At 40.4% G+C, this 25,317-nt stretch overlaps 1 protein-coding gene across 3 annotated transcripts in view; it reads left to right on the top strand.

Moving 5' to 3' along the window:
- The window catches only part of NKD1 (NKD inhibitor of WNT signaling pathway 1), a 106,399-nt gene that overhangs the window by 56,681 nt on the left and 24,401 nt on the right, over positions 1–25,317 (top strand). For all 3 annotated transcript variants that reach the window (XM_042821465.1, XM_042821466.1, XM_042821467.1), the window contains exon 5: positions 8,843–8,900. In XM_042821465.1, the coding sequence (XP_042677399.1) occupies positions 8,843–8,900 (58 nt within the window). The remainder of the gene's footprint in view (positions 1–8,842; positions 8,901–25,317) is intronic.

The following is a 25,317-nucleotide window of genomic DNA, read 5'->3' as shown; positions in this document are numbered from 1 at the left end:
TGCCATTTATGTGGGGTTTGGCTTTATTTTTTTTTCCTTTGGGAATTCTAGGCTCGGCTGAATTTGTTCTGTGTTTTGCGGAAGAAAGAGCTTGTTAAAGAATTCCCCGATGACTTTGAAGTGAACTATTTATTTTCTCTCAAGGGTTATTCAGTGTAGCCATTTGCCCCCTCTTCTCTGTTTTTTCACCCCAGTGTTTCCTGAGCTACAAACATTCTTGGAATATATTAGTTGTAATGAGTTATGTGGGCATCAAAAGTTTTCTTTGAAACTATATGGCATCAACATCTGTTAGCTCTTAGAGAACAGAGATGCAGACAAAGGGGCTGGTGGGGGGGAGGGAGGAAAAAGATATTAAATTCTGGAGTATGAAGTCTCCGTCTCAAAGACTCAGGGGGAGGGGAAGGGGAAATCTGCTCAGCTCTGCTGCTTTGATGTGGTGCTCTGGCCCTGGGATTCCTTTTAGGGGAATGTGCGTGGCAGACGGTCCTGCACGGCCGTTGGTCTGTCCGGGGGCCCTGCCTGGTGCTCCCAGCCACACCAGCAGCCCTGCTGCAGCCTTTGGTGCTGCTGAAATGTTTTCAAGGAAAACGCAGCCTGCCCGATTTTCAACTGGTGGGATGGGGAGTCAAAATTCTTAATAATAAAGGTAACTTGTAAGAAATATTTACGAGCAAACTTTTTATTTGCTTGTAATTCTCATGACCCTGTAAGTCAACATGGAACTGTTCATCTGACCCAGGTTTTCACATGGTGTGTGTCTGTTTTTTTTATTGCCTGTAATTAAAAAACAAGGGTCTGTTTCCGTGTACGCAGCATCAATCTGCATTCAGGCATGAATACCGATGCTGTGCTACTTACAGGAATGTGTGGGAATGGGTTCTGCTTTCTCTTTTATCTTTTTCTGCAGAGCCTCTCAGTGCTTGTCCTGCGTGCCAGGGAGGAGAGGAGAAACCTCTGTTGTCTCTCCTTTGCTCTTTTTGGCTCCAGTTTTAGCCATAATGCTTGTGGCATTGTGCTTCACTGTGGCTTCCTGGCCCGTTAAAACCCTGACCTGTTATAAAATGATTAGTTGACATACCTGGGTTTTGGGGACAAAGAGGTGGTTTGAGAAGGAATGTGAACCATCTGTTTTGCCAGCACCTCCTGTTGACAGATTTATGGATCAACATTAGCATATGTGTCCAGGGTCACACACCTGTGCTTCCTAACAAGGTAATATAATATATAATAATATAATAATAGCAGGGTATGTTTTCGTCCAGAGGATTCAGAGCTCTCTGCAAAGGTGGGCATCAAGAATTCCGTTCTACAGTTGAAAAATGAAGGCACAGGGAGATTTAAGTGACTTACCCTACACCACACAGTGAGTCTGTGGTGGAGCAGTTATTGAAACCAGGTTTCCTCCAGCTGCATAAATATACGTCATCCATTAGCAGGAAAGGACTTAGAGTCATAAACATAATAGTGGAGCATTGATTGTCATTCTAGGGGAGCTTTAAGCCCTTGTGCTATGAAAACCTGCCGTATAGGAAGACACAGGCTATTATCACAAGAAAGCTCAAAATGCAGTGTGTTGGTTTTGTAATGACCATTGTAGTCAGTGGAAAGAGTTTTCAGTGACTGCATCTTAAATTAGTGAGTTATTCTGCTGTCAAGCTCTGCAGCTATGTTCTGCAAACTTTTTTCTCAGCATGTGCCTGGGTAAAATCACCTCGATGCACTGAAGTCTATTTATTAAAGAGTTTCTTGGTAACTGAATCTATTGCAAAAAAAGTTGAACAGAAAACAGATTTGATACATAGCCATGTCCATCTGTCTGCCATAAAGGAGAAAGAAGCTCAGAATAAGTAATTTGGAGAAGTTACTGTGGTTCTCCAGGCTGGAAGTTAGATGAAGATTTGTCTTCTTTCCTTCATGTCCTTAGACTTGTACATCACTGTAATCAATATTGAAGAAGTGATCTTGGGGGAAATGGGACAATTGATTTTGCAATCAGGAAGGAGGCCAGGAGAATAAAGCAAAGTAAATAGCTGAATCTGTAGAGTTGAGTTCATTTATCCTTCTGAAGTAGCTTCAAAGTGAATTTAAATATAGCAGAAAGTAGTCATTTCTTGTTTCAGTCCATTTCATCTCAAAGACTCATGATCTTTTCTGGCTGGAAATGGCTGGACCCTTCATTTGGAAAGTAACTGCTGAATTCTTAGATCAGTTCACTCATATAATTGCTTTCTATTATATAATATGTAATCTGGCAGAAGTTCTTGAAAAACCAGGCCTCATCCTATCACCTTGAAAAGAAGCCGTAATGGTTCTAAAACTGTAGTAATCATGTTAATGGAAGATGCCACTATCCAACAGCTAGCAAGAGTTTCTAAGCATCATGAAATACAAGCTCAGAGCATACAGGAACATTCACGTTCTGTCATGAAACTGGAGCCATCTAGAGCAGACTGCCCCCTAGGTGCATCTTCTGGATATCTACAGGTTTTAATAGTGGATAATTTTATCTGTTGGCTTCTTTGTTTTCCATCCATTGCACAGGATGCATACTCACTTCTCACTTGCCTTGCATAGAGCACAGGAATCTTATGGTTCAAGTTAAATGTGCTGGTTGGTGACTGGCCGCTAAAAGAGGATGTCCATTTACCCGCTGCAACAGAGACAAAAAAGCTACCTGCAAACAGCATGTTTCAGTACTGCTACTACCTGATTTTCATAGATTAAAAAACAAATAAATCAAAAGAATACAAAAAAGTTGTGTTTCATCCTGATAAAAGCCTTGTCCAGGTGTTGGACTCAGCAAAAGAGGTTGCAACTGTTTGCAGTTGCAGATCTGGAGCAGAAAGTATCACATTCACCTTCTTAGTCAGGCATCCTTCTTGAAGGCTTTTGTGTGAGTATCCTACTGCTTCCACTTCCTTGCCAGCCTCATGTTCCTAACTATGGGGTATCCTTAAAAGTGTATGGTGCAGCTACTCCTTGTACCCATTGGAGAGTCTGTAACAGGATCTGAAAGACATTAGGAGTATTTCTTGCATAAGAAGTCTCTAGTAGTCCATGATCCTTTGTGACTGGAGATTAGGTGTTCTTTTGGTCTTTGTCTTCTCGCTACTGGGCCATAAACTGGAATTGCTCTTTAGTCACCATCTGTGAGATGAGCCTGGGAAATTCTAATTCTGGCAAATCAGTGGATTTAGGAATATTGATTTCAACCATTACCTCTGCATTATTGCGGCTGGGAGTTACTGCTACTAGAGCAGAGGCAGCCAAATTGAATGCATCTGTGTGCTTCACCATTGCAGTTTTGGGGCTGGCTTCTTAGCGTGGACCTTGTGCTAGGGTTCTAATGGGGGAATTTCCGTAGCTTAGTGGTGCACTCATTGTGTTCCACTGTCTCTACTAAGAAGACATTGACTTCAAGCACAGAGGCCATATTGACAGATGAGGTAGTAAAATGCTAAACCATGGCAGCTTAACTCACTCAAGATCACTTATTGGAGATGTTAGAGGAGAAATCTGTTTTCTTAACATCTGTACCTGCTGTGATCATATAATGAAGAAATTTTATCTGAGAGAAGATTCCATGCTTAATAGAGGAAGAAAAACCCAGCTGTAATGGATCACAGAACACCAGGTTCATATTTCAGAGGAAGAAAACATTGCAGAAGTTGAGCATGCTGCTTCTGCTTAAAAAAAGGCATTATTGCAGTTGTTGTGTGTATTTCAGTGTTGGTCTGTTTTGAAGTCTCCTTGTCTTCTCCAGGGATGAGCCGCTTTACATTTTCTTCACAGAAAGCAGAATCTCAGTGAATTGCCTTTATGTTGTTTGCATGAAAGACCAAAGGCCATCCTTGTTTGCTTGGACCTCTGTTTCTCAGGATCATTTTTCTATCAGGAATTGAAGTTTATATTAGGTGACATAACGTTCTCATTGGCAGCTCCTTTAAAACTGCTCTAAAATCTACTCCAGCAAGAGTTACCACATATCTTATCCCTTGCAGCCTTGTTGTGAAACATCTTTCTTCAACTTTGCTCTCCCAAAACGTCCTGGGATTTTATTGCATCAGTAAAAGATTAAAGAAGGGACACAATACATGTTTCCTTCAGATAGGCAAAAGTAGGGAGTAAAGTTTTCTGGCTGGACAACTTGTCTTTATACGTGTTTTACTTGGGGAAAGTGGTGAGTATGACACTTTGATAAGAATTTCACTAAAATAGGAAATGTGTGCATATTTCTTGCCAAAAATGTTGAAAATTGCTTATCTTAGGCTAAATCAAAGGATTTCAGTGAGATGTTTGAAGAAGGAGAGGTAGAGCAACATTTTTATACTGGAGAAAAGCGACAGCTTTTTGAAAAATACGAATTAACACAATATTAACTGTGATGTAATTCAGGAAGTAGGGAGTTGCAAACTTCAGAAATGTGCTGGCTGTCACAATAACCCACCCAAATTAAGGGTTAGCCTTTAGTATATCTGATAAATCTATGGATGAAGCTCTACCTAGTTACACTAAAAGTGTAACTGTTAATCACTGTGTTAGTCCAAATGTGTTTGCTAAAACACACACTCTATTTTCACTCTGTCGCTTTGGCCCTTGTATTCTTGGTGTTGGGTATTGCAGAAAGCAGCAAGGAAAGACAGAGCCAGGACAAGCAGGAAGAGTCAGGTGGTGATGAAGATTAAAGGAATCAGTGGGCATGGGGGCTGGTAGATGTGAATGCAAGTACAGCCATGCAGAGCCTGGAAGGTGAAGACAGGGAACCTGATCTCAGCATGAAACAGAAAGGGAGCAAAGGCAAGGAAAGAATACAGTATTATGAGCAGAATGGTGGGTGAGGCTTTGGCTGGCAGCCTTTTTAGGGAGCTCAGGAGAAGGATGTCAAATGTTAATGCACCAGAGTGAATTTCTGGCCTTCAGTCTCCAGAAACACATGTTGATGAAAATGCTGTGTGGGGTGGTCAGGGCTGAGGATAGGATTAAAAAGATAAAATTCCCAGTGAGTCAGAATTCATTGAATCTGATTGCTCAGTAAAGGTAGGATGTGAATGACAACTGCCTGACTTGTAACCGGCTGAGTGGGAGCACTGGGATGTGGGAGCTTCCCATGAGTGTTTGTATTCCTTGGGTACAAATATGCTGCTCAGCATTTCTGAGGGAGTTGCACTAGTTAACGCTTCCCCACCCTCTTCAATCTGAGCCCTGCACAGCAGCACCGATCAGATCAGGACATGTGGGACATGAGGACCTTTTCATCCGGGCCGGGCAGCTGCCTGCATAGCTTTGAAACAGATGTTAGAACTGAATTTCAGTCGTTTTGTGTGATTTGTACTGGTAGCTAGCGGAGGCCAACTTCTTTAGCAGAGAAGCTCCTGGTGAGGTAGAGACGCTTACTCTCAGTGGGTTCCTGTTTAGCAGCCTCTAGAAGTGGCATGCTGGAATAATCCTACGTAAATGTTTTTTCTCTTTCTTCTTTCAAGTTCTCGCTGACCTCACTTATATAGTATTTCACAGGGTACATCTGGTTTTGGTTGCTACATGACTCAGTGTTCCAGTTTGAAAATGCAGCGTTGTGATTTAAAACATGGTGTCAGGACAGTGACGTACAGCTACCTATGACCCAGATGCCGTTGCCTTGCTCTCCCCAGCACCGCTCCTGCCATGGGATGGCTCCCGCAGCTCTGCACCTTGTGGGGAGCCCTTGGGCATGGCTGCAGGAGGCAGGGCTGGCACAGGTGGCTTTGTCCTGTCACTCCTGCATTTCCCCTGTGCTCAGCCACGCTTCTTCCTGGAGGTATAATGTTCTCTTCCCACTAGAATTTATTGAGCTGTGAGTTGTTTTACACATTTACCCTGTCCTATTGTTCCCCTTCACTTTCTGGATTAGACTAGTGGTAGATGCACTGTTTTATTCACATTAATGGAATTGTTGCAGGTTACTGGGAGAATACTTCTACAGTACCAGCTGCAGTCAGAATTGTTTTCTCTGATACTAGCTTAGCTTTTGTACTTTATTTTTGAATGTGAGTTTACATAAACCACCCAGAATCCTTTTCTCAAGCAGGTTTGCTTTGGTGTTTATCAGTCTGTGACACGTGTCTCAGTAGTGCTAAAGACATCCTGGTTGTTCTTCTGGGCTTGTCGAAAGAAGAGTTAGTGGTAATAAGATGAGTGATAAGGTTTCTTTCTTTCTTTTAATTTTCCCGTCCTGTAGAATTGTAAGAGTTGCCCACACCTTTCTCACCTGCTTATTAAAGGCAGCACAGATCACAATCGTACTCTCACAGAACACATGTGAGTGGGAGTTGAGGAATTCTGCTTAAATACAGCCCTACCTGTTGCAAGGGTTTGGAATTTGATGATCCTTGAGGTCTCTTCCAACCCAGTCCATTCTACGTTTCTATGAAATAAGTCACCAAAACGTTCAAATGATACACTCATTGATTTTGGGATGGGTTGTCTGTGTCTGTGCTGTTTAACAGTATTGCTGTGGTTCAACATCATCATCAAAACACTAGAATTCGGTGATTTATAATAATTTGATTTAAGGGAAGCTATTTTTTTGGAAATTTGCTTGCATTAAGTTACTACTCTTTGACTTAAATAACTAGGAGCTAGAGAACGAGTGAAACTAGCCTAGAATATGAAACATACTGTAATGATTAACCATGTAATGAGAAACTAAGGAAGCTTGCATGTAGAATATTAATGCTTTACTGCTTCTCTCCTTCATCTCCACTCTTCTGCACTAGTTACTTGATGGGACCTTTTCCTTCAACAAATGCATGCTAATTTGTAAGTGGCATCTTTTGAAAAAATCATAAAAAGTAATGACTTGTGATTTTTGTAGAGGTCGAATTAATGACAGCATTTCGGCAGGCAACATTTGATAACCACATGCACCGTTTGCTTTGTTAAAACATTAAAAGAAGATGACTACCAAATAGCTTTCTCCTTAGAGAAGCATCACCATTAAGGTCATACCTTCTCGTTGCATAGTTGCTGATCAGAAAATCAGAAATATTTTCCCAAGAGAACCAGGAGGGAGCAGGAATTCTGTCTTCAATAAAAAAGCAGTTATTAAATACTTGCCATTGTGGGACAGAGCAGGAGGGCCATGTGTGCTCCCGCAGTCACTTGTATGTATCTCATTGTCTGGGAGAGCAATCAGGCTGTGCTCTGAGAGCTTCCTGGAAAATGATGACATGGAGGAATTTTACTAAACAAAAGTGTAATAACTATTGCAAGTTTCTGGAAAGACCATCTTCCTTGCAGAAACATGATGTGCTACACCAACATTTCCTGGCTCTTTTTGTTCATTATGTCCATTTCTTCCATTATTTTTAAATCAGTGATAGATATTAATTAGCACTTGTTCATAAGGGGCCTTTTCTTCTAGAAGAAAAACTCAAATAAACAAACTAGCTTTTGTGATTTGCTTCTGACAGTTGTTGTAGCAGTGTCATGCTATGCTAAATCCCAGCATGCTGTACCAGGTTGACAGCATTTCCTAATGCTGTCAAATTTATCTTTGGGTCAAATGTCAGCGTATCTGCTCGTGAAGAGAGAAATATTTTCAGGGTTTCTGCGCTAGCTAACCCCCAATCAAATCTCACTGTTTATGGAATTTGATTTTTAAAATGCTTCAACTGACGCTGAAGAGTTCCTAAGACATGCTTTTGTGGCTGAGTTACTTTTGGATAACTAATCTCAAAGAATAACATTTAGGCATGTGCAAGTTAGAAAAGAACCTCTGTCAGCTTCTTGGGAAAAAGAGATGAACTGCGTTCATCGTGATAAAGCTATGAACACAGCCAGGCATTCATTTTCACAGTTTTTTCTCTTCTTCTCGCCTTGTGCCAAAAGCTCCCTAGTGTCTGTTCACAGTCCCCAGGTTAATGCTGAGAATGCTGGCTCTGTGTTCCTGATACGTTTTTGTAGGTGAAGTTGAAATAGCTGTGAGTGCAGCACTTGAACTTTTCAAGGCCATATCCTTGTTCATCACCATAAATATTTATCAGTGGCACAGAGTGTTTGTAGAAAATCTAAGGAGACGGCCTGTAATGTAAGATCAGTGACGTTATGGTAATGCTTGGAGTGTTTGGAATGAATGGAAGAAGGCAAAATAGAAGGCTAGCTGTGATAGCTTACGGCTTAGCTGGTGTGGAGAGATGGAGCTGGAATGATCTGCTAATAGGAGCGTAAGAATGCTCTTCAGGATCTTTATAAGTGGGATTAGCTCCAAATCCAACTGATGCCCTTTTATTACAACTTCAGCACCATTAGAGAACTGTTTTTTGTGTTTGAGATAAAATCATCTGAGTATCCGTGACCGCTGCTTCTGTGTTCCACTAGATATACTGGGGCTGACAAAATTTCATTAATTTCAGGACAGAAGTATCAGGCAGCTCTTCAGACTCTGGTATCTGCTTTTCTTGGGTGATCTCTGGCACATGAAAGTTTTCTGTTGGTGGAACCAAGTGATAACATTCCTCTGTGGGTAGTGAAGGGCTTATTTCTCCTTTATCATTTCCATTCAGGGTTGTTTTTTATCTTGCTTGATTGACAGAATGTTGAAATGCTAAGTATTAAAGTATTCTGTAAAAGGACTTGTATAGGAACATAATCTGTTTATCTGCATTCAATTTTTGTCTTAGAATATGCCCAGAACATTCTAAAATAGCACCAGATACATTGACTTCTTTTCTGGAAATTGACATTAATGCTCATTAATGCATTAATTAATGCATTTAGTGTTTTTAATTAATCCTAGTGTATCTTCTTGATACCTTTTATGTCATATACTCTTCATTAATTTTTCTTCTCTTTTTTTTAACAGGATTTGTCTGGAGAAGGCTACAGAGACTCTATTGGTGATGAGCACTTTCATCTAGAAGGTATTTAAAGAACAAAACTTTGTGGTTAATATTAAGGGATATTGGAATAAGTCAACGAACATGTCCAGTATAGGAATGCATGTATAACAGTGCAGCTCTTAATATGTTTCATTTTCTGGGCAAAACTGACGTGATGGGAGTAAGGTATTATTTCTGTATTTCATATCACTGTGCTCCTGTTATCAAAAAAGTCAACCGGTTATATAATAGAGACCAAATATATTCGCTAAGGAGCTCAACATTTTTGTCCAGTACTTCCATTGGAAGCATAGCAGTGGTAAATATTACTGTATCCAGCAGAAGTGGTGAATGTGATCACTGGAAATGTTTGCATTTAGTTTTGTGCTATGCTGCTCCCCCTTCTGTGGTGCATAAGCCAAGTTTGGAAACTATTGCATTAATTTATAAAAGATCAGAAACTCTTACACAATACGCTTCTCTTGAATATGAATGGAGTCATCACTGCTTCAGATAATTTCTTGTTTCCAAGTCTCATCTCATCTATTCCACTGTGACTAGGCCTCTCCTCACAATGGGATAGAATCACTGTTTGAGTGGGCAGGGCCTTCAGTAAGGTCAGAACACATTGCTGAGCACACCAGTTGAGCTTCTGTTAGACAGCTGGGGATTGATGAATGGATGAGATTAGCTTGATGACATTGTTAATCATTCTTCCCAACAAACAACAAAATGAGTTGACAGAAATTGAGTTACTCTCTCTAGCATAACAAGTAGTTGCACAGGCTGTGTGCTAGATTTTTACTATAGGTTAGTGGAAACAATTTGCCTAACTCATTTGGAGCAGCAAACTATGTCAAGCTTTACTTGGAAAGTGCACTCCTTTTGTAATCAAGTTGTTTGCTCCCAGTGGTCGACACTTCTGTTGAAAAGATGACTGGGGTTGTAACAAAATTGTTTTATTTTGATTTGAATTTTAAATTGTTAAGATCATAAATTACTCTAAATAAAAGGAGGACGGAGGTGGCGCTTAGGTCAGGGATACTTTGTGTGTAATTATGTGCTGCGTATTCTTTAGCAGCATCAGATTGTTCATAACTGAGGAAGAATTTGCTGCACTGAATATGCTTACAAAGTATGGATGTTAGGTTGGATCCTCTCTCTTTTGCGTAGCAGGAAAATCCAATTGCCAGAATCAAGTTGTAAATTTAAGCTCAAATCACAACAGAGATTATGTATTTTTGATAGCCTAGTAGTCGTACCCTGCTTCTACAACATAAGTGGGATTGTTTCTATTGGTGAAACTGCAGATACCAAAAACACTTCTTTCATGTCAAAAGATATTCATATTCATTGTTACTACTATTTTTATTATGTACTAAGTTAGTGACATCTTCCCTATATTTCCTTTGAGTAATCAGCTTGTGTCATTAGTTGCCTTTTGCTTCCTTCTCTGACTATAAGTGAGTGGTTTTTGGAGCATCCTTCTCCATAATATTCTGCTATCATGTTCCTTCCAGAGACTACTGATTGATTCATAGCAAAGAGATCTTAAGCAATTGCTCTAAATTGCTTACCAGTGATCAAAAAACATTGCTCTTATCTGTGATCAAAAAAGGACGCAAAATGGCAGTGCTTTTAAGGTAATAGTGGTGTAATGTCATTCTTTGGGGGCTGCTGAGACTGAGCTGAAAAAGCCTAAAGAGCTGCCAGAAGGAAACTCATTTTGATCACCAGCCATTGCAAAAGTAATTTTTCACGTTGAACAGAAAAATAGGTTTCAGTGGAATAAGGCATTGTGTCTGCATCATCTACATTGCAGCTAAGATCATTAAGTGTTTGTATGTATTTAGGATATGTTGTGCACACCAGATAAAACACGTCTGTGACTTCAGAATGTGGAGAAACAAGAAAATGGAGGTGCAGGCAGGACGCTGAAATAGATTTTGAAAGATTGTCCATGTTACGAATGTCTATCTTCTGCTTCTTGGGGAACTAGCTGGACATTGGTTGGGGGTGGTGAGCAATTGCTTCTGCATCACTTCTTATATACATGCATATGTATGTATATATATATATATAGTCGTAACTGTTTTCTTTTCCCTTTATCTGTCTTAGCAAGTAGTTTTATCTCAACCCAGGAGTTCTACTTGTTTGGATTTTTTATTTATTTTCTCCTTCATCCCACTGGGAAGGGGGGGAGTGAGCAAATGACTGTGTGGTGCTGATCCACCTGCTGGGTTAAACCACAACAAAATGTTTCATTATTAGCATCATTACAGTTTTCTCTTCTGCTTGTAGTAGGATGTAACTGTAGTAAAGGGTGGCTTACTAATTTTCAGAATTATAGTAGCAGTTACTTGATACAGGATATTAAGTGCCAACAAGGTGAATAACTTGATTTTTTTCTGTCTTATTCTTTCTTTTGCTTACCTCTAATTATTTCTTAGTTGTTGCAAAGAACTGTCTTGCTTAGCAGTCAGAATATACAATAAACAATATTTTTAAACTAGTCAGCAACAGGACTGTTTTTATTAGATTTATTTTTAGGCTTTCCAGCTTAATACCAGCAAGAGCAGTTTTGCATTTTTACTTCTGATGCACCTCATTTCTTATGAAGTAGCTGACATCACAATCTTTACATATGTACAGGTGCAACATGTTTTGTATCTATGTATTCATGTAATCCAAAAGATTTGGTAACTAGCTTCAGAGACAGGGAGATGTGACACGCTGAGAAATGGTTAATTGGGCAACTCTCACAAAGGACACGAGTGGAAAAACAAAGTCTTGATCCCAGCTCTACCACATATCATCACTGCACTGTGTTCTGCCTTTATAAATACACAGTAGGGATGGGGACAATTAGTTTAAGGGGAAAAAAATAAAAATTTGATGGGGACGATTAGTTTAAGGGGAAAAAAAATGAAGATTTCACACTAGAAGTATTATATAGTATTAATTACTCGAAATGATTGATGTCCCACCTTTCCTCTAAGCTGTCCATCTGTTTCCCAAGTACAAAATCATTTTCCTCTTCTTATAGTGTTTTGACCTACAATGCTTACTTCATATGTATTTTTAAATTATTTATTTTTTAAATCAGGAAAACTGCTGATGAAAAAGAAACATTTTGCAGATTTGCAAAAAAAAGCACAGCAGGTGCCACAGTTCTCCTGGGTGAAGGGAAAGCTATAGCCTTCACACTTGGAGACCTTATTGGAGAATAAATTCAAGTTCTTTAGAAGACTCACTGAAAAGACAAAGTGGCAATAAGAAAAATAATTGAATTCCTTATTTTGTTTTACATAGCCAAGTTCATTACCTTTTTTTTCTCCCTCTCTTTTTTTCATCTCTTAGCCGTCTGAGCAGTACAGATAAAAAGAGCTCTCTTTGCTGGATTTAACTTCTGTGTTGTTATGTAAAGCTTGATCAAATCCTTTCGTCTTAACAGACTTAACTGGCCAACAGCAAAAGGCTCGGGATTCTGGGATTAAGATTGTATTTGGTAAGAGGACTGGTGCATTAGTGCTTTCTTTTGAACTATAGAAAGAACAAAGTAAACATCAAAAGCATTAAGCCATGAGAGCGGATTGTTGACTCAATGTTGCTGCATGACAAGAGGTTAGAACTCAATAGTGGCGACTCTGTTTACTGAGTGCTGTGCAGAAAGAAACAGTTTGACCAGTATTGTCTGTTATATCCAGCACCTGCCTCTGATTTCACTGTGGGGAAAACTACTGTAAATTGAATTTTTTAATTTTCTCTTACATGGTCGGTAATTCTTCTTGATAGGAAAGGGACTGATGGAAACCTCTATCTCTTATTATGTTAGTCAGTCATATTCTGATTCCCTTCTTCCTCTTTCACTAATAATTCAATTAGAGATCGTTTCTGTAGTGGATTTATTTGCAACATTCATTCCAACGTTACCAGCGCTCTCTCTATTTCAGAGACTTTCATTTGTCAGAGTACTTGTGATGTGCACTCTGCCATGGCTATGTATACACTTCTCACACTTGTTCATATAAATTTGCTGTCCAGTGGTATCTGCATAGGAAGCTTGTGCTTCAGTCTTCCCAGCTAGAGTAACTAAGAGCATGGATTTTCCTCATCGCTGGTTAGAATAGTATCTCAGTGGAACTGAAGTGACTGGGGATGACTCTGGAAGAAGTTGAAAAACTAGCACGGATGTTAAGAGATATTTTTTATTTCATCTCAGTGGGGAAGCCAAAATGGCAGGCAGGAACAGAAAATGGTGTCAAATAGCAAGTCCCTCCTCCATCATGGTGATACACAGGTGGCTCAAAGTTATCTGGTTTTTTGAGTTGTTAATGTGTTCAGTTGTGACACCCAGTTGTATCTCTGCTCTTCAAGGTATAAGCAAGCTTCTTAATGAATCATTTGAGAGACCTGCTCTTTCCCCAGAACGTTTTTCACCTCCTTTCCCCTGAGCTTTTGGGAAATGGTTACAGCTAAGCCTGTGGACAAGAGAGTTTTCTTGTCTGACTACTCTGTGTCTGTATGAAGTGGACTGTCATCTGAACATCTGAACCCTGTTTTTTCCCTGCCTGTGATTTCGGAACCAGTAGCAGGAATTTCCCACTCTGACAGAGGCTGATCACAGAAAAGAGGCAATTTCCTTCTTTTGGCAATGCAATCTCTTTAGAACCCAGTGGGATATAGCTATCAGTCCTCATCAGCTGCCTTCTGAAGTTGAAGGTGAAATCTGTAAGCTCAGGAGACACAAAACTTATCACTCAAATTAGGTATTTGGTGATGTAATTTCTCATGTCACCATTCTCTTGAAAATGATGACTTAAGTGTTTCTGCTAACTAGAAATCTTACACGTCTGTCAGATCAGTCTAGTCCTGTACCTGTCAGAGGAGCTGCCTCATCTGATAGCAATCTGTGCCCTGTTTCATTTGCTAGTCAAGGATGACGTCTTGATTATTTTTCTCTTGACAAAAGGTTGGGAATGCACCAAGCATGCTATGGAAATGCAATTTGCATGCAATACACTTCTTGCTTTACTTTTTTGTTCATTTTAGTTGCAACACCTTTGTGTAATCTGCTAGACTGAGCTATGAGTCTGTAACAAAAGGCAGTTTTTTTGAGCTGCATGCACCTTCCCAGTTAATGCTCTGTTTATTACGTTTTTTCATTTATTTTCTAAGGCATAAATATTTTCCTATTTTCACAAAACATCAGTATATCTATAAAGACACAGAGTGCATCTTGTACACAAATGAAGTTGCTTTATCTTAGCGTTGTTGTTATTACTCAGTACTATTGATATATTTTTGTTTTCCTGTCATGCTCTTAAACCAGATACCTGTTTACCACTGATATTGCAAACAGGGCAAATAATTCTGCCATAAAAGCACTCCTGTGGTCAGTCTAGTATGCATGTGAATTCAGCATTTTAATGACTTGTTGCTAATTCTCCTCTCTTACCATGGATTTGCTGTACACAGGTATATGCTACATGACTGCCTCAGTCTGATGATCATTTGCTCACTGGTTGAAGTTTTTCATTTGTCAAAGTATTTCCAATGTACTCTTTTCTACTACATAAAACAAGATGAAATAAATTTGAGAGATACCTTCAGCTTCAGGCTGTCCCACTGGTACCAGCCACCCGTGTCCAACACACACCCAGTCCCTGCCGGACTGGCAGCTGATAAGCCAGTGACCGTGAGCTGGAAGAAGTACCAAAGAACACAGAGGGAGGAGGGGAAAGGAGCAGTGGAAAGTGCCAAGAGAAAACTGCTTAGTTTGGCAGCTAGAATAAAAGTCACCAAAGAACATGAGACTGGTAGGATTAGCAGAAGTTTTCCTGTGGTCATACACAGATCCAGGAAATTATAAAAGCAGGTAGGCTGTTTGCCATGAGTGGGAGGAAAATCTTATGGCATAAGGCACTTAATTTTTTATTTTTTTTTAATTGTACAAGTGCTTCTTAACATTAGCTGTTCCATTTGAGGGGGGGGTGGTATTTGGATCAGAAGCTTTTACTTCTGGAGCTGCTGTTTCAAGTGCAGCCAGGTCAGTAGTGATGAAAGGCTGTTGCCATCCAATGGCTGTCTGTAGCTGCATGCAATGAGTTAGTGGTCTCCAGGTATTTCCAAAACAGCCCTCTGTGCTGTCTAACAGCTCCTATCCATGCTGGCAAGCAGAGCACAGAACGGTGCTGAAAGGGGGGCTGTTCTGTCACCTCAGAGGTGAGCCTGCCCCTCGCACTGAGCCACTGCTGTGCAGAGGGAACATGCCCTGCTGCTCTGTTCCCTGTGCACGGGTATCTCTCTGTGTAGCTTCCAGCCCCCCAGCTCCTGCTGGTGCCACCTGGTTGCTTTTGATAAACAGTGTGTTTTGTTTGTGGTTTGAGGATTTTGATCTGGTTATTAATTCTCTGCATTGGATTGGGGAGATCACACCTGCTGTAAGTAGTAGTTCTACAGCGATCTCTATATTCAGATCATTCAGCAGTCCTGGGAGATTTTTATTCCTCAATGCAAGAACACAATGGCAGAGCTGAGAACAGAGCCCAGGATTTCTTGCATCTGTGCCTGTTCTTCTATCCCTTAGAATGTTATGGAGAGAGGATTTGAAAATACACTACACAGTAAAACTTTCCTAAGTTACAAGTGGTCTCTGTTCTTTATGGTGACTGAAGAAAGCCAGATTTTAATATTAATTTTGTGTGAAGTATAGAAAGTATTTCTGTAGAAAACCAAGGTAATGAAAAGGGAAATCAAGAAGTACTTCAAGAAGCAAAAAGTTGACACTTAGTGAACACCTTACACATGGAGAGCTTTTAAAATAATATTATATTTCTGTTTGAGCATTTATAACAATATTAGTTTTCTATAGTTTTTCCTTTTACATAAGACTGCAACTTTTCCTACTTGAATAGAGAAGCTAATGCTCCTTTTGAGTTGTCATTAAAAATGATCAATTAACAATAAGTATATTCATTCACTCACAGCTCTGTGGCAGTCATGAACTAGTTTGCTAGGAGACAAAAAGTCTCCTGGGACTGTAACTGATGAAAACTTAAGTCTGGCTGTTAGTTGGGTTGCTTCTCCTCAAGGATGCATATGAGAAGGAGGAGAAAAAAAGAGCAAAAGGAAATAGCTTAGGAGATCTCATCAAAGAGAGGGACACTATAGCAATTACCTTCCACATCCCAGAAGTGAGCTTAGACAGCAGACCGCGGCATCCAGCTGCTTGTTCACACTAGTGTATGAAGCCTGAGGGAAGCTCTGTGTAGGAGGGCTGAGATAGGGCCAAGAAATGGGTACCAGTGATGTGAGACTCATGCTCTGTGCGTGAGGGATAAAAGTACTGGGCCTGAGTAATCAGGACTCACCAAATCAGTCTGGGACATTGACGTTTTCCTCAAGATGTCAATATTGTGATTCAGAGAAGGAGCATGTGTAGGCATATCCAAGTGAGCTGTTCCTCTCACATAGAGTGGGAAGCAATCACTGTGCTTACAGGAGTGCATGCTGGTGCACAGCTGGCTGCCCACTGCAGGGGTAGGGCTGTCAAACAATTATCACCAACCCAGGTGGCTGGGTTACAGCTAGCCAGCTCTGCCAGTTCCTGCTCTCCTGCCTCAGCTGTGGTGACTGCTCTGGGAAGCTGGGGCTCGGGTGCCAGGTATGCCATCAGGTACACATGGCAAACTGATGATCTCAAGAGCATTTGGGAGAGATCTCTTGTGTGGTGCAGAGGTAAAGGTACGTCACTGTAAGCGTACAGCAGTATAAAAATGTTCTTGAACTTTGCCCCAGGACATACACCACCGAGAACAAAGAATGAAATATGGGAACAAGTCAGTTTGGAGTTTGAAAACAATTTCTTTGGAAACATGATGAATACCAGTGGTTTCATTTATTCTACTTGAAGAACAAAGATCCTTTTCTACTTTTAATTTCCCAGCAACGATTATTACCAGTTATTTTTCTTGTAGCTTTGACCACAGATCGTGGAGGTTTTATTAAACATGTTTTTGAAAAGTGAGTCAAAATGCCATTCTTCTCTGAATCTCTTGTGACTCTCTCTTTTTTACCCATGTGAAACTAGAGCATATTTCCAGGCAAAGATTTGGGGCCAGATAATACTCTCATGCTGGTGTTCATGGAATTATTCCAGGTTTTGCTCTTGTAATTGAAGTAAGTTTTGGCCCTTGCTATTTCAGGAGATAATATATTCATTTCAAACCTCTGGCCTTTACATGAAACATAAAATTCATTTTACAAACCTTGAATACTGTATTCAGTAGGCAACAAGTCCTGCTTTAACTCCCAGATATTCCTAACGTTGCCCATTCTCTTGTGCTTGACTTGACCTCGACACAGTCTGGAAAGCAAGTTTCAGAGCACTCCTTTTGCTGAGATTTTGATAGCTTTCTTCAATAGGCTTTTGTTTAGATCCTGTGTGCATGCTCCTGTAAGGCCCTCCCACCTGGAGGGGTTTCCTATCTCTGTGTGCCTGATGTGAGGGTATGGTTTATGGCAGGATTAAATAGTTCTTGTATTTCTGTCATGCATTTAGAAGTAGGAGCTATCTAGCTGGCATTTAATTCAGGAGTCATCATTTTATATGGATGGCTAGATAGCTGCCAAGCTAGGGAACTGCCTGAACCTTAGCGCCGGAGAGCTGAGACACAACAACCTGTCATCTTCTGAACCTTACAAACACACAAGCAATTACATGCAGACATACAGAGGCAATTTCAGTGAAAGGCATATTGCTTTTGCCCGTTGCTATTCCAAATTCAAAGTGTGTATCAGTCAGGGTGCTTTTGTGTGCTTCAACTCCACTTCTGCTGCAGTAGCTACAGAAACCCAAAGTTTTACCTCACCAGGCAGAACAAGTGCCCTTTGTTACCTAGACAGATTACAGCTTTTTCTAAAGTCTGCTCTTCATAAAAGCCCAGCTTGAACAGTGGAAATTCTGACTTGCCTCAGATACTGAGGAGACTTTTATAGTTTCAAGTAGCTCCAGGGTTATATTTTAAAAGTTGAATTTCATCACATGTTTCAAGTTTGGTGGAAAAAAAAAAGACATGATATTTTTAGCAGAAAAAAGTCCGCCCCACACCTTTTTTCTCAACAGATGTTTCATCTCAATCATATCCAAACCTCAAAGCACAAGTAGCAGTCAACCTTATTCTCCTGTGGAGAAAAAGATAAAATGTAATTTGTTTGGAAGAGGGTTGGGTTTTTGTTTTGTTTTGTTTTGTTTTGTTTTTTGTGTATGTGTGTGGTTGTTGTTTTTTTTTTTTGTAACCACAACTAGTTTGTGAGTAAAAGCAAATAATAAATGCAGTACTATGGGGTTGTGGAAATGGACCCGAAGCAACGTTTCTGCTCTTGAAAGAGCTCAGAGTCCAGCTGCTCTTGTTAGATGGAAAGTCCCAACCCCCAGCCTACCAAAAAAATAGAAATTAGATTTTTCTTTCTTTATAAATCTGATCCAACAATCCAAGTCCTTTCACCAGTAAAAGATGTCATAGAAAGTGCCCAAGTTTGTACTGCAAAGGATTTAGAACTGTCAGGGTAACAAAAAGAGAGAGAAGAACTCATAGCTGTAAAACAAGATACCCAAAATTAGAAGAGCTGCTACCTGAGGAATTTTCATGGGGCTCTGGAGCAGCATGGCAGCTGGGGCTGGGCATGGGGCTCAGTGCTCCGTGGAGCCTGGGCACCCTGAACTGTGTGCACAAAACGCTTATTTAGAGGAAAGCTGTAGTCCCTCTTAAGGATTTCTAGTGTGGTACTGCAGACCCTTTCGTCATCTGAGTCAACAGGAATATGAGTCAGCAGTGGGTTCTGGAAGCACGCAGGGCCAAGTGTGTCCAGCACTGCCAACCTGGTGAGGGAGGGGGCTGTCTTGCTCTGCCATGTGATGAGGGCAGGTTTGGATACTACAGTGTAAGGACATGAAACCATTGGAGGGTGTACAAAGGAGAGCTACAAAGGTGGTGCAGAGTCTGGAGGGCATGATGCAGGAGCAGCTGAGATTCTTCAGTTTGTGTAGCCCAGAGCGGAGGAGCTGAGGAGGGGCCTCAAGGAGGCTGCAGCTCTGCATAGGGAGCTCTGCACCCCATGACAGCAACAGGGCCTGAGGGAATGGCATGGAGCTGTGTCAGGGGAGGGGCAGCTGGGCGTTAGGGAAAGGGTCTGCACCAAAGAGCAGGGGTACAGCCCTATGCTGCTGGAGCTCAAGCATTTGGCCAAGGCTCTCAGAAATATGTTATTATTTTTTGGGTGGTCTGTGTGGAGCCAGGAGTTGGACTCAGTGATCCTTGTGGGTCTCTTCCAACTTGGGATATTCTACGTTTTCCGTAGAGTTCTTACAGAGAAAGGAGCCATCCAGGTGCAAAAGGATGTTCTTGGCAAAGCACTGTTGAGATGGAGACTGCTTCCTATGCCTGCAGCAGGACCCTTCAGGAGCTGCTCCAAGCACCCATCTTGCTGGCCCCAGCTGCCTGTGCCATATGGTGGCTGCTGTCCGGGCTCTGCTGCAAGTAGTGATTGCAGACCAGATTTCACAACATTTTGTCTGAACAAGAATTCACAGTGATGCTGTTTTAGGAGGATATTGCAGAGTTTTCTACCAAAAGGGTAGCTGCAGGGGGAAGCTAACTCTTGTGCTCCATAGAACAATTATGACGGGCTGTTTCACCAGTAAGCATGCTCCAAACTGTCTCCTCTGTATTTTGAGCAGTGTGCAGCACAGCAGACTTCCATCTTGAATTCTGATAAAAGAGCTGTCCAATAATTATTAATAATAGTGCATTTGCTGTGTAGAAATAATTTCTTGTTTTGAGATCTTGTGTGCTCTCTAGATTTTAAGTAAGTTGGTGGTGTCTAGCCTAGACAGAATTTTATTTCTCTGAATGTTTTACAGAATGTGATGTATCATCTCAGTACCATTCCTCACCTACATCTGAATATGATAAGGACATGCTTGTGCATGTATGCATATTTGCTGGACTGTTAGTTACTATATTGCTTTCTATTCGTATGATCTGTTGTGGATAAATCTCCATTTTCTCCCACCTCTTGCAGTGAAATGTAGGACTCTGCAGATGGGAACACCAAACCTGCTACTGAATTTTAATTATCAGAGAGCTTTTCAAATGTGCATCTGATTCAGCAGAGCCAAAATAATGTTGCTGTACAGGTCCACAGCACTGCTCTCTATACAATGCTAATTTTGTGAGTCAGAGTGATGTTCTTCATGGGAAACGTTTTTGATGAAATGAATCTTACAGCTCAAATACTTTCAGAGGCCCTGTTATCATAGCAAGGTGGAAACAGGATTTTCCCATTGAACATCTGAGTTAGATGGGAACAAGTTGATATCAAAGCCTGCATTATTAATAACATTACCTACTCAGTCTCCATTTGAATAAAGGGTTATATAGTGTCTGTTTTTTTCTTCTTTTTCTTCCTTTGTGAATCTCAGGGGAAAAAAATCTGAAGAGACAAGAATTTAAAGACCGAACATCTTGTGAACATGTGAATGTTCATATGCATTTGGACATGCATATTTGCAGCTTACCCTTGCAGCTTACCCTGTGAAGGGACTTTCAAAAGCAAAATTATTACCAGTTACTAACCAAGACCACTGTATAACTATTTTTAGAGAAGATAGGTCTGGCTTCTTTTGCTTTAAGTTACAAATGATCACTTGGTGTCCTCATCTGTCACTGTTCAGCAATAGAATTCAGCACTTTGTGGGCCCATTCAGGGCTCCAGGTACACCTAATACTGTTAGAAAGTGGTAAGCTGTCTGTGTGACAGTGACAGTTTTCACTTAAGAAGTACTTACCCACATTAAATAGCGCATCTAGTTGTAGCAGATTGAGTTCTGCTAATGTGGCTTTTGATATGCCCACTGATCAAACACAAATCTTGCTGCTGCAGTTGTCATCCTGAACTGTTCTGACCAGTGTTTATGAGTTCCCCTCCTCCCCCCCCTGCCCCAACCTCCTTTTAGGTAGAGGAGGGGTGGGAGAATTATCTTCTTTGATCTCCAGTGAGGAAGGGAAAAAAAAAGACTGTTCTGTTCGGGCTTTTGGCTAACACAACAAACAGTGTTTAAAATTTAACTTTGCTTAATTAATTAGTAATTCTGTTTAGTGCTGTCTGATCTTTGTCCAAAAGGTATTTTGAAGTTTGAGAACTGAACATCAAAGTATATTAGGTGAAGATGGTCAAGTAAGGCATTTAATCTGGCAGTTGTTGATGAAATACAGCCAGTTGGGGGACTAATTGGAAAAGGGAATCATAACCTGGCAAAATTCAGCAAACTGCCTCCCTTCAGCAAACTCGCTCAAGAGAGTGCGAGAAATCTGGGTTTAGTGTTTAAGCCTGTATGAGTTATGTGCTAACTAGCAGAGGAGAGAGACTATGTTGTCCTTTGTGTGTGCATCCTTAGGACAAATCCTTTTTTTGGTCGGGAAATAAAAAAATTTCCTTCAGCCTGACAACCAAAACAAGGCACCAGAACTAGACATGATCTTGTTTGATGATTCTGTATTGAGCTTTGTGAATTTGTATATGTGAAGGTATCAGGGATGATGTGAACTGATGCTTTGTGGGAGGTGGCGTTGCACAGACCTGTGAGTCTGAGCACTGTTTATTCACAAGACAAAATGCCATGTGATAACATCTGAGTGAACTTCAGTGTAGCAATTCTGAGATGTCCTAACGGTGACTTGTCAATTAGAATCTGATGCCTGAATGATTGAAACATTTTGGGTTGTTTTTATGCAAGCCATCACATGTTCTGAATCACCATTTCTCTGTGCTGTGCTTAATGTTTCTCTCTGGTTGGGCGCTGGCAGCAGCACTGTGATTTATTTTTCTTCTCTGCTCTGTGATGTGTAATCAAACCCTTAATTTGTTTTGTGACCAACATGTAACGCTGAAACAGAAGAAAGTGCCTTCTGTCCATATTTTCAGGTTAAAATAGCTATCCTTGACTACTACGAAGCACTGCTGGTACAATTCTTGCTAAATTGGTTTTGATTTGTCCCACTGGACTTTAAATGGACAATTAATTTCCCTACAGTAAGTTTCGGAGAAGGCAGCTTGATCTTTGTTGTTTTGAAGGGTGTGTCTAATTCATCAGCTTCAGCTTTCAGCCAGAGAAAGTTGAATACATGCTTTTGGCAGTGACCCAGCACGAGCCTGTTTTTCTGTGTGTTCACTCTTCTGATGGCTGTGGAACAGGAATGTTACTCACTGCTTGGTCCAATTCTGCTTATGGGCATTAGCCACTGGAGAAGAGGACCTTCGCTCAAGTAAAGCTATCTCCACCAGCAATGTATTTCAGTCAACTCCTATGGAATAAAACCAACATGTGTGCTTATTGGGGATGATATTTCTTAATTCCTGGCCTCCAAGAGAATCTGAAAATGAAATCTGAATGTGAGTTTAATTGTTAACTACAGGACTTCTCAAGAACTATCAAACAGTTGTTACTCCTCTGGTTCTTGTGCAGCCCGTGAAGAATGTCAGTTATGTTTGTCAAACCTGATTTGCAATGAAAAATATGTTGGCAGGCCCAGGTAATATAGACATCAGAGGCTTCAGGAACAACAACACAGTTAATTCTCTTTCTTTGGTCCTCATTGTCTGACTCTGAGTTCTGCTGTGTCTGCTAGATCTGTAAATTGGAAGTGAAACCCTTGCCCTGTTGACGTCAGTAGGAATTTTACTACTGAGCTCACTTGGACCAACTTTTTGACATTCAGTTCCACCAGTCAAATGCTGCTACTGAGGTTCCATTTGAATTCTTACTGAACTGCATTTCTTTGCCTTGATATTATCTATTCACTTTAAAATTTTCCTTTTTTTCAGTCTATTCCCTCACAAGACTCAGATTCTAGAAGTGGTTTGTCATTTCCCCCTGTGCACAGATAATTCTGTCCCATTGTTTCTGCAAGATTAAAGAATTGCTTAGAATCCAATCTGTCAGACTTGAAGGGAAGTCTAATAATATTTTACTCCAAAAGATTTTGTCTCATGTATACCAGATGCTGACTTTCATAGGTGGCATTTTTGTCAATTCTCCAATTTTACCTTTGCTCTGCTTTCTCTCAAAAATTACACAGTAATGACCCTGACATTAAGATAATAGTTACCTAACATCCAGTCATAATTTATCACTGTGGAATTGCATAGCATCTCCCATAGTTCTGCTTTCAGAGTTAAGGCCTGTGATCCATCAAATACCTTTCTAAATGGCTGTCATCCCAAGTAGGCTCTGAAGTAGTTGGTCTTTAGCCTGGGTTCTCGTAACTGCTTTGTAAATTTTGCCTTGGTAGCTGTAACTTAGACATGAGCATTCATCACAGTTGCATCCTTTTTTATTTCTGGCCACAAGATCTTCCTAATCCTGCTGATTAAAATGCTCAGTACTGTTGAAAAACAGAGTGAAGTTGCCCTTACTTTGACGAAGATAATTTGCTACAAAGCATGGTGCTTTGCTCGAATGACATTTTGAGAGCTCTGAAATGGCAATCCACCTGAGTGAAAGTTTGAACTCACTTTTTTGACCTGAGTGCAGCCCAATTTTGGATCTCTGTTTTTCCCCCTCTTATTCTAAGATGTAAGGTGGAAGTGAGGGAGGAAAGCTTTCGCTGCTTGTATTCGATACTCAGTGCACTCAGCACAGCAATCTGGGATTATTGTTAGTTGAAATTATTACCTATTCCTTTTCATAGAAATGAATAAATCTTTGAAAAAAAAAAGACTTAATTCTTCAAGGATAAGCCTTTATACCTTTAAACTGGTGCTCATTCTCTTCCTCTCTTCCTCCCTCCCTCAATTATGAGCAATTGTGTGGTAGTAATTAACAATCTTAGAAACATCTGCTAGTACACTTAAGCCAGTCAGTTTGTTTTTCATGAAAGAATGGTATTTCACAATTTTTCCAAGTTAATATTTTTCCTTTATTGTCTTTCCAATTTCAAATATTGTCCAGACGCATTTTTATAGTGTCTTAAGGTTATAGAAGTGAATACAAGACCATTAATAATGAACAAGAAAAGAGAACATCATAAAGAAAACATATGCAGTATTTCAATTCATGAAACATTCTGTTAGGGAACATTGTTTCTGAGAGCATATGGTTATTCCCACAAGAAGCAATAAATATATATATTTTTTCTCTGGCTGTGGATTCCCACAACAAGAAGGGTAGGCTTCTCAGCATATGAATCTATGCAGAGCGTTCTTTCTGTCAGGACTTGTTATCTGAGTGGGGAGGTAGGTAGGTATTTTTGCACAGATATTTTGTATGTGGACCTATTTTTGATGACCTAGAATTTGGAAACACCAGTCTATTAATTCTCCATGCTCCTTTGAGATAGCAATCTTGTCTGGTCTCATTTGATATCATTGGCAGAGCTGAAAGGAAGTTCACATTGTGAATACAGCTGAACCTTGGCATGCAGCTCACTGGTGGATCTCTGTTTAAAGACTGCCAGTTTCAACTGTCCCAGGAAGACATTCTCATTTCGTTTCTAAGTAGGTTCAGCATGTGTTTGTATCCTTCATGAAACTGACAGCATGTTAATAGTTGAAACTAAGTACAGAGGCAAAATACCAAGTATTTTTGCTTCTTGGACAAAACAGTCGTATTCTAATCTATATATTTTTTATATGTTCATTGGATTTGGATACGGCACACAAGGATGTGCAGGCAGACACATTATTTGATCACTCATAAATATTACTTTAATACCTCCATATTCTCCTTTAAAATTTCCTCATTTAGACTTCATTTTTCTATGCTGAATGAAACTTGACATCAGGATGAGATCACCAGATTTCCCTATTTCATCTGAGCTCCAAAATGAATAACTGATTTCAAAGGATAATTCCCTGGAGCAGCAAGGCCAATGAGTTCTTCAGATCAAAGGTCAGCAAAGCTCAAAGAGGATAATTTCTGGCATACAGTATTTAAACTCTCTCAAGGAGCGTACTGCAAGAAGTATCTTCTTCCTTTCCCAATAGTTGAACTCTTGTTTTTTGAGAAGACTAATTTGTCAGAGCACATTTTTCCTCTGTTACATAAATTATACATTAAAGTGAAAGCTTCCTATCTGAACACGCATACTGTACATCCAGAAGGTTTATTAAACTTGCCAGTGAAAGGGCTGTTCTGAAGCCAGAAGGTAACTCTGTGCCCTTGGCATCGTTTCTCTCTGAAAAACCCCATGGCCTGGAGAGCTCTGGTGCTCCATGCACACGCAGGTAGCTTTCAGTGCAGCACAAAAGAGTAGTTGTGACTGCTCTGTAAGATGCTTCAACAGAAAAAAATCCATATATAAACAGAGCACTGGGGCAAGGAACAGTCACCTTGTGCAGGATCTGCTCCTCAGTTCTCTTAGCCCAAAGTCTGAGATGCTGAGATTTCGGATGCTTG

This window comes from Centrocercus urophasianus, unplaced genomic scaffold (assembly GCF_019232065.1).
Source record: "Centrocercus urophasianus isolate 14NV4802_14NV808 unplaced genomic scaffold, USGS_Curo_1.0 seq_2, whole genome shotgun sequence".
In the NCBI taxonomy this organism is placed as follows: Eukaryota; Metazoa; Chordata; class Aves; order Galliformes; family Phasianidae; genus Centrocercus; species Centrocercus urophasianus.
Note: the sequence above shows the minus strand (reverse complement) of the source record. Positions and strands in the feature narration are given on the sequence as shown.